General features: G+C 34.5%; 1 protein-coding gene across 1 annotated transcript; it reads left to right on the top strand.

The window, feature by feature from the left end:
- Nucleotides 1-382: 382 nt before the first annotated feature.
- JCHAIN (joining chain of multimeric IgA and IgM) lies at nucleotides 383-9264 on the top strand. The gene is made up of 4 exons (XM_054589720.1): nucleotides 383-521; nucleotides 3905-4031; nucleotides 7545-7625; nucleotides 8317-9264. Exons 1-4 carry the CDS (start codon nucleotides 458-460, stop codon nucleotides 8516-8518), a joined length of 474 nt encoding a protein of 157 aa, XP_054445695.1. The 5' UTR covers nucleotides 383-457; the 3' UTR covers nucleotides 8519-9264.
- The last annotated feature ends 1351 nt before the right edge of the window (nucleotides 9265-10615 follow it).

The raw sequence follows: 10615 nt of genomic DNA, 5'->3' as shown, positions 1-10615 counted from the left end.
GATACAATTAGGGTCTTAATGAGCTTTAATTCATTTGTCCTCTTTCATTGATTGTTTCAAGCACAGCAAATGTCATATATATTTGTAAACTTTATTATTTAGGGAATAAAGTGGAAAATCCTTAGTTAAATATTCTTAATGGACTCCTGCCTTGAAATTATTATTAATCCTCTGCTTTAATTATGTAGAGTAAATGTAAAATAAAAAGTGATTGCATCAAGGCATGGCTTTTGGGGGATGCTTTGGAAGAAGACAGGTAAATCTGAGCCATATGTTTCTTTCCAGTGCAGCATTAAAATTTCAGACTTCAGCCACAGTTGTGATTGGTTTTAGTTTGTTAGCTGCCTGGAGCGTTATTTTAAGAAAGCAGAAGCACCATCATTTGCTCACTCCTTACAGATCACACACCTTAACCCTGACTTTTCTGGCTCCAGTTTTCAAAGGAAGTGAAGGCAAGATGAAGAACCATTTGCTTTTCTGGGGAGTCCTGGCCATTTTTGTTAAGGCTGTTCTTGTGACAGGTATGTGGTATTTTGAAAATAAACGCAGATAAAAGGAAAAATATAACACAAATTTGTTCTTCAGTGAAACATTAATGTTTGTGCTTTAGTTGGCCAGCTAGCTAGCTACTTTTTTCTAACTTGCCTTAATCTTTATATGGGCAGTGATCTTTATGCAGACAAGATTCATAATTCTTTTTTTTCCTTTTTCTCTTATTTGTCTGACTAGTATATCTTGCAGGGTGTCCAACCTGTGGCCCGCGGGCTGCATGTGGCCCAGGATGGCTATCAATGTGGCTCAACACAAAATCATAAATTTACTTAAAACTTTTTTTTTTTTTACTCATCACATTAGTGTTTACGTATTTAATGTGTGGTCCAAGACAACTCTTCTTCTTCCAGTGTGGCCCAGAGATTCCAGGAGGTTAGAGACTCCTGAATAAAATATATTTCCAGATAAATATTGATATGAATACTGTACTTATATGAATATACATATTGACTCTTAAAAATCAGTAGTCCTCTCTTTGAATATCTTAGTATTAGGAAAAAATGAAGTAATAATTACTATAAGTACAACATAGAATGCATTGGGACTTTATTTCTCCAGATTTCTTATGACCCTTTAACAATGTTTAATGTTCTCCAGGACCTATAACTTAATGGCTGAACTTTGGGCATTTTGTTTATTAACCCTTCAAAATACTGTAGAAAATGGAATACATTCTGAAAATAGAGGCACATTTTCATAATTTTAATCTAGAAGGGCACATGAATTAGAAGTGATATAATTTGGCTGGATTGTTTCTAATATTTACTGAGCTTATTCTTAATCCAAGACTGAGTATTATATAATTAAGGATAATCATTTAAAATATATTTTATACTAATTTAGCATCAAGAATGATGAATTTCTAATAATATTTACAACATAAATAGTAAAACATGTATAGTATATGTGTCTATACATACGTATAAATACATGCACATATATACACGTACATGAACTATAATTTATTGAACACATGCTATGTTCTAGGCATTATCCTAATTAATTGTCACAACAACTGCTTGAGGATAGGTACTACTATAATTTCTGACATATAGCTGAGCCCATTGAGATTTCGAGAGGCCAAATATCTCACCGAAGGTCACAGAGCAATCATGTGGTAGGTAGAACCCAGACCCTCTGACCCAATAGCCTGCACTCCTAACTACTATCCTATTTTGCCTGTGTAAGAGAATAGCCTTATAATAATTAGTAAATTATGTTCATATGTAGTATGTTATTAAGTCTATTTTCTTACTTTTTTGAATTGAATTAAATTAAATTTAATAAATATTTATTGAGTACCTACTATGTCTCAGATGCTCTTGGAATAAAGTAAAGTACAGTCTTTAATAATAGGTTTATTAGGAAAAATGCTGCCTGTCAGTGAGAAAGAATATTAGAATCATAAGTCTTGCTGAATTGAAGGTATTTGTAAATTTTCTAGTGGGAATATTGGGCTGCTTAATATTTTATATAACAACAATAATGTTAGTTTTTTTCTCTAGGTTTCAGGTAAGAAAATAAACTGTATACCATAAATAAAATATAGACATTTTCTGTTTAAGACTTAATTGTTAAGTCACATACTTGATTTCATTTTTTTCTTTGGTCAGGCTGCTGGATTAATTGTATTTTATTGAGAAAAACATTTAAGAGTCCTGAATACAGCAGTAGGTAAGATGACAGCATTTAAGTCATCTTACTCTTAAAAGCGTTAGGGAGAGTTATATGATTCTCCTGAACTGACTTCATGATATTTCTTCTTCAATACCACACAGACTTTTATCAGAAGATTTATTAAGAAATTATGAATAATGACATAGTAATGCATTATAAAATACTTCAAACAATTTATAAGTACAATAACAATGATCTTAAAATGTTTTTGTAATGACTATTATCAGTAAGCCTGAAATGCTGCAATTAGGGCCTCTCTGCTCTGGGATCATTTCTGGAATAATTAAACTTCCAGTAACAGTGATATTTGTCCCAATCATTTAACCCTTATAACTTGAATTTGTGTGCTAAGTTTTTGTTTTTTTCAGTTCAGGCTTAATGGGAGGAAGTTTTAAAGGTTGCTTAGCTAATATTATAGGGATAAAAAAGATACTTATCATTATTATTATTTGATTAGCAATGTTAAATAAAGTTATTTTTAATTCTCCAAATATCTGTTAATTGATCTAAGTCCAGATATTAATACATTTTCTTTGTTTATTCTTTGCAACACTTACCAGATCTTTCTATGTGATATTCAGATTAGACAATAAATGTTGACAATCAGAGTTAAGGCCTTAATGGTCATCTGTGTACTCATTCATTTATTAATTTTTTTCTGCATTTGGACATATTAAATTAAATAGTGATTATACTTCTCAATATTTTCTGAATTGTTTTTGCAAATTTAGAGGACTTCACATTCATATAGACTATAACTTTAAAAAATAATTCTAAGAAATATTAATATAGCACCTATTATTTTATTTGATTGAATCATTATATTATCATAATTGGATTGTTATTATGAAAAAATATATAATTAATTAGGAAAATTGTTGTGGAAGCTTTTAAAAAGTCTTACAAAATAAGACTATCTTGGGGGAAAATGTACCCGTGCTTAGCTCTGATGAAATTTAAGCAAAGTATATATAAATGGGAGTTCAGGAAGGATGTGACACTTGAACTGGGTTTATAAAAGTTAATGTTATTTTTTTGTTCACTTTTGAATGGATTGCTTTGGTCTGAGAGAACTCCAGTCTAGATTTTTGTTTTCTCTCTTACTTTGGCATCTGGCGCTCATATTTAAAAATCTATTTTTTAAAAGATTTTATTTATTTATTTTTAGAGAGAGAGGAAGGGAGGGAGAAAGAGAGGGAGAGAAATATCAATTTCTATGTGGTTGCCTCTCCTGCACCCTCTACTGGGAACCTGGCCCACAACCCAGGCATGTGCCCTGAATGGGAATCAAACCAGCAGCCCTTTGGTTCAGAGGCTGGCACTCAATCTACTGAGCCACACCAGCCAGGGCTGGCACTCATTTTTACAAAGATTACATTGTTCAGAGAGCTGTGCCTCTGTTAGGAGCACTGGACTAAAACCAGAAATCTTTCAGTTCAGATTCCCATAGACTGGTCCAAAGGAAAGGGAGGAAATTCCTTTGAAGTATGTTTGCATTTCCTTCACTATGCTGTAAGATTCTTCTCAACTAATTTTAGATTAGGAAGGAGAACACATGGAGAAAGCTGAAAGTGATCAACCATAAAAATTATTTTTTTTCTGCAGGGAAAAAGATTAACTCAATACAAAGTAGATTTTCATTTCCATTTCTTCTTAATACATTTTATCTTTCAAGCCCAAGATGAAGATGAAAGGACTGTTCTTGTTAACAACAAATGCAAGTGTGCCCGTGTGACTTCCAGGCTCATCCCTTCTGCCGAGGATCCTAGTCAAGACATTATAGAGAGACACATCAGAATTATGTATGTGGTATTTTATATTTCATTTTTTCATGTTGTTAGCAGAGATACTCTGTCATATCAGCCATTGTTTGAATGTAATATTTATATCTTTGCCCCTCTTTTTGATGTGCAGCACCTGACATGAGGTTGAATCTGGTTAATGTGCTTGAGCCAATTATGTACAAGCTGAGAGCAGGAACAAGGTTTCCATGCAGTCTGAAACCAGTCATCTAGATCAAATGATTATAACCGAAGGTTCAGATCTAGTCATCAACATGCTGTGTTTATGTGGAATTAGTTCATTTTGAATCAACACTTTTAGTTGCTCTCGGTTAGTTCAGACTGAAACTTGAGATAACACTAAAGGCCTTATTTTGCACCATACCTGGACTACAGAGTACTTTACATAGTACTCAACTGTCTGAACAATGGTAAGACAGACTAATCAAACTGACTTATTTGATTTACGCTTCACCTGTACATTGGACTTCAGATTCTCATTTCATTTCTCATGTAGTTCAGGTCATAAGCTATGAGTCTTGATGTTCAATAGCCAAAATGCTAATAATATTTAAGAAATGAGATTCCTATTGGATCCAACCATGAAAGTCTTTGTGAACTCTTCTGCCTTGAATAGTTTCCTGCGAATTGAGTACCTCTTATTGAAGCAATGTAACACTTAATTCCATCTAATCGATAGAAGAAGTAATATGCATTTAAAATTTTTTTTCAAGTTCTGGTTGGGTCACTTAATAGCTGTGTGCTCTTGTATGCAAGTCACTTATCTACTCTGAATGTCAGTAGTATATATCTCATGGGGCTATTGTAAAGATATATTGAAATGTATTCCTTTTAGAGAATGTATAGTTTCTGGCATATTTTCAAAAAGTATTTGCTGTTATTTATCCACCTAACCTATGTGTCAGTTGTCATTATGTCACTATGCTTCTTAAAATACCTTTGCTGGTTTACCCAACACTGTTATTACAATAAATTAAAAATGCCTTCGCCTAACCTGCAACACTGAGCATAACTCTCAAGCTCCTCTGCTGACGCTGTTTTTACCTCATGTTTGAAAATCCAACAGTATTGTTGTGCCCTTATTTTTCCACACTCATAGTGTTTTCTTCCTCTTCTATTTTTGCGTATGTTATTCCTCTCCTTGAAGAATGCTTTCTCCTACCCTTCTTAGCCTGCAACTCTTCCCCAACCTGCATGTCTTAGCTTCGATAGCACTTCCTTTAGCAGGTTTTCTCTGACCATCCAGATTCTATACCACTTGGCTCCCTATTAGAGAGAGAACAATTGGAGACACATGAGACTTGAAGGGATGCCATCTATGACACTGGCACCTAAACGGTGTTGAAGAGGAGTGTCTATCTTATGTTTAAATCTTCAGATTTTTAAATGGAACTCCATGATTCTCTAACTCATCTTTTTGTCTATGACCATTCTTTTTATGATGGTATATTGTTTCCTGAATTCAGATAATTCAGTTACTTCATCCATTTTACTTGATGTGTATTGAAGTTTCTCTGATCTCATTTCTGAAAGCTCTATTGTCATTGCCATGTCATTATTCCCAACTCCATCACTTATCAATGATATGACTTTGGGCAAGTTACTTAACTAATTTGAGCCTGCTTCCTAAACTGTAAAAAAGGGATAATATGTAGGTAGATATACACATATACGTTATAGGGTTGTAAGGATTAAATGTGATAATGTGTAAAAGCATCTGGAACAGGGTTTCACTCATGGTAGACATTCATATAGGCTTATTCTCTTATCACTATCAATATTTAAAGCATTTTCTGATATAACTAGAGCCCTTTCAGTCTAATAAAGTATAGTTCCAACCATTCATTCATTCATTCATTCATTCGACATTTACTGAGTGCTAATGAATGACTACTGAGGCTGGAGTTGGGGGGCCATTGGAGAATTTACAGTCAAGTAGGGAACTGTAAACAGTTAAAAAGACAATTACAATACACCATGGTAAATGCTATGACAGAAATAGGCATCGGATGTTAGAGGGCACCCGGTCCAATCCTGGGGGGCGGGTGGAGAGTGGCCGTGGAGGCAGAAAAGGATGTTTGGAGTACGCAGTAGCAGTGGATGATGGCGATTAGCTGGCTGCATGGGAGTTCACTGGGTGAATGTGCGGGGCATGGCAGCGTTGGCAGGTGAGGGAGATCTAGGAAAAGAAAACAGGGTTGCTGTGAGGATTACATGAGATCATCATGTAACATGGTTAGCATAGTACCAGGCTCACTGTAAGCACTTAGTAAGTGTTAGAACCGTTTCTGTTTTTGTTACTGTGAAGACTTGGAGATGAGACAAACATGGTAAATTTGTGGAATTGCAAGCTGTTTATAGCTGGCTGTAGTTAAAGAGGGTGGTATGCTGAGAGATGAGACGGGAGAGTGAGAGGCATATCATTAAGGGTACCCTGCTGTTTGTGGGGAGACACGGTAGGTTTTAAGCAGAAAGGAGATAAGGCTCGTATTTTAGAAAGGCCGTTTTGACAATAATGTGGCTAATGTATTGGATGGATCAAGGCTGAAGGAGGGTATTGCTAGGAGAGAAATGGAGGTGTCCTGAACCCCGTGGATGGATTTCACAGAGGCAAAGAATTAAAATCAGTTGACCTGTGAGGTGGATTAAATATAGGTCATGGCAGAGAGGGAGCAGTCAGGGATGGTATCCAAGTTTTTGCTTGGACATTTGTGTGGATAGTATTGCTAAACACTGAGTCAGAAACACAAGCTTTTCTTTGTATCTTTTAGAAGGGAGGGGTACATATGAGGAGGAATGATGAAATAATGATAAAAATGTAAAAGTTACTGAAGTCACCTGAACTGGTTGATAAGCATTATCTGATTTTTCACGGAAATCACCAAATCAAGAGATTTCGATTCCAACTAAAGCTTTACTACTCAACAGTTGTGTAGGCTTGGATAGGTTGTCAAACTCTCTGATTTGTAATTTACGCACCGCAAAAAAATGGGGCTAATACTATCTGTCCATTCATTCCACAAATATTGAACACATTCCATATACCACACATCTAGCAAGGCATTGGGAATACATAAATGTTTTTGCCTCAATGAACTTATGTAGTCTAGAGAAGCAATTATTCTGTAGACAAGCAGTTATGATATGGATTTGTTATAATAAAGGTGTATGAGCTTTAATGAGGGTGCAGAAGAAGGTGTTTACTGAGGGGTGGAGATGGGATGAACATCACAGAGAAGGTAAAACTTGAGCTGCTTGTTAAAGGAAAACAGATTTGCCAAGTAAGCAAAGATCATTGACAGAGTTCTTGTGAGGTTGATTTTGAATGGGAAGTGCTTAAACTATAGCAAATTACTGTGAAATCTGAGTACTAGTATTAATATAAATCTTATAGAGTGCTAAATGTACCAAATGTAAAGGAGTAAGCACTGTCCTAGCAATATACCTATTACCCAAAAATAGCAATATCTGTTCATTTCATTATTTTGACTCATTTTATCTTTCTTTTTTTAGTGTTCCTCTGAACAACAGGGAGAATATCTCTGATCCCACCACGCCACTGAGAACCAAATTTGTGTACCATTTGTCCGACCTGTAAGAATTTGTCCTTCATAGTAATAAATATATGCAAGTTAATAACTTTTAAAAATTAACTTTTAAAAATTTTTTAGTAAGAATTTAATTGTTAGTAAGAATGTTTTGGAAAATATGTTGGGATCTAAACATTTACCAATATAATTTGTACTTTAGAATACATTAGTTTTTACATTAATTATTAGGTATTGGTATCATAAATTTATGAAACTTTATTGCAGGTAAAAGTTTGCTATAGGTTTATTCTAAAGAAGAAATATTTGCCATTAGAACAGGAAGGGCCAATTTGTTTTAATAGTTCAGTAAATGGATTTCAGACATATTAACATACAGGTATTTGGAAACTATAGAACCCAATAACAAACAATTATCTTTTTAAAATTCTTCCTTCTTTGTCGCTATGAATAACTTGTTTAATCCTAGTACACAACATATAATAAATCTAACAGAGTAGAAATTGCTGTATGGTATATCATATTGGCTACTTTCAACTAATTTTTATATCAAAGGTTGAAAAAAATCCCATAAGCTACTCTGTAATGTAGAGCAGCTGAGCTCTGAAAACACGAACCTTGTCAGTTGTCAGGTCCGAGCTGCCAGAGCTAATTGATCTTGGATAGAAATATAGAATCACTGAAATGCTGAGATAATATTTGATGGGGATTGTCTAATGCGTATATTTGTTTTTCAGCTGCAAAAAATGTGATCCTACGGAAGTGGAACTGGAAAATCAAGTAGTTACTGCCACCCAGAGCAATATCTGTGATGAGGACGAGACCTGCTATGCTTATGACAGAAACAAGTGCTATACAAATAGGGTCCCACTTTCGTATGGTGGTAAGACCGTAATGGTGGAAACAGCCTTGACCCCAGAATCCTGCTATCCTGACTAATTTATTGCTGACCGCACAGCTCCTTCTCTTGAAAGGCTCTCCATTTTGACCCAGAAAGTTAATATATTTACCGCCAATGAATTTGAAACCATAATTTTCTTTTTGATAATGTAAAACTTTCCTCCAAGGCAATCAAAACAGTAATATTGTTATTTTTATTAGGTAATTATATTCTACATGTTGACTGTCTTATCATCCTGGGGTATATGTTCTTAAGAATATAATTTCTAACATTTAAAAGATAGGTAAGAAGAAAAAAAATGAAACTCAAGGTTAAAAATCAGGATACAGAATTAAATTTTGTCTTTTTTTTTTTTTTTTTGCTTTTCTTTGGAGAGCCAGAGCTTTTGCATATTCTATGCTATTCTCTTAAAAAAATAAAACTGTGCAGAGAAAAGTGATGTGTAAACACAGGTTGATTATAGTTCTTCATGATGCAAGTGATTGGAAAATATGTTTTAGAAATATTTATAAAAATAATTAAAATGGGATTTTTAATATTTATGATACCAATGAGCTGAAAGGGACATAATTAAGTGCATAATTAAAAAATATGTTTTGATGTAATACAGATTTGATGGCAGATGGTACAGATTAAAAAATTTTTTTTGATAATCAGGATAATGTAAGAAATTCCCATTGGAAATTATCAATGTTGTAACTGAATCTAACATATTTCAAAACATGTATTTCAAAATATGTATTCTCTAACACAGTTTGAACAATTAAATAGATTCTTAAGCATATACCTGTGTGAAATAATTTATTGGGAAAAAAACTTAATTTCTTTGTATGTAAGTTAAATATAATCAGTTGCTTATGAATAGTTTGTAAGTATGATGTAATTATGCATTAATCACTGAACTCAGACACATACATATCTGAGGTAGCTTTGTGATTTAAAACTGAAGTTAAATAAAAAGACAATTACTGGGGAAAGGGGGTACAAGGGGACTGAATCATAATGAAAAAAAATAAAATCAGTAAAAACAGAACAAACAAAAGACAAAGTCTCTCCCAACAAACATAGTGTTCATAAGCTCAGTTAACATCTATCACACAGAGTTACAAACTTTTTTTTGTTTCCTTGTGATAAGAACTTTTAGGGGGAGATTTTTCTGGAGAGGCTCCTCTGCTCTCTTCCTGTCTCTGTCTTTGTTTTTCTGTACCCAATAGAAAAAGTTTTTGTTACCACATTGCAGATTCCTGTTGCAGCATTATCGCCTCCTTAAATGCCAGCTGGATGAGTGCATCAAACTGATAGTCCTGTAGATCCTCCTTCTTCCAGAAGTTCATTTAAACTCGAAGACCATCATATTAATAAAAATTTAGCATTCACCATCTCCCAGGCATCGATCAGTGCATTATTAAGCATTAAATCATTCAATATAAATCCAGAGTAGCTGGTGGCTCTTTAACGAGAGTTATTGAAAGATTAAAGCCTTCCTGTTAGTTTTATTCACATTTGCTTGTGTGAGTCAATGATTTAGATGGGAAATGCTAAGGAATCCATGTAGATGAAGCAGCTATGAAAGGAGTCTCTCAGTTCTTTGCAGGGAGTGTATTTGACCTATGGCTCCGGTACCCATTGCTGTGTTTATATGAGGTCCATGGGCTGCTCCCTGCCAAAGATAACTGTAATCATCAAGGAAACAAGGACAGGCGTTTCTGGGAGACACAGCACTCCTCTGAAGGGTAACTGACTTGAAGACTCCCCATCAACTTCATTGAAAATTTCTTAGCACTGAACCGCCTTTAGATATTACCTACACAACCTTCCTTCCTACCCTCTTTGCTCAACATGGGTTAGACCTGAGTCAGAGTCTGAAGGCTCTCCCAGCCCTCTCGGGTCCCACCCCATCTTCTCCTGTATCTTTAATCTCATCTGGGATTCTGCCTCTGGAGGGCCTGAATTATTAGCATAGTAGCCAATTATGTGGTATCTGATTTAATGATGATGTTGATACCGAGCATTCTTTACATGCCACATGATTCACCTATGTCATCTCATTTTATACCTCAGAATAACTCTTGGGTTTACTTTTATATTGTTAATGAGAAAATGAACTCAGTGCATACTTAACATTTGACTGGTTC

This window comes from Pteronotus mesoamericanus, unplaced genomic scaffold (assembly GCF_021234165.1).
Source record: "Pteronotus mesoamericanus isolate MK-2021 breed Mesoamerican mustached bat unplaced genomic scaffold, CSHL_Meso_final contig_130, whole genome shotgun sequence".
Taxonomy (NCBI): domain Eukaryota; kingdom Metazoa; phylum Chordata; class Mammalia; order Chiroptera; family Mormoopidae; genus Pteronotus; species Pteronotus mesoamericanus.
The sequence above is the reverse complement of the archived record's forward strand: the minus strand, read 5'-3'. Positions and strand labels throughout refer to the sequence as shown.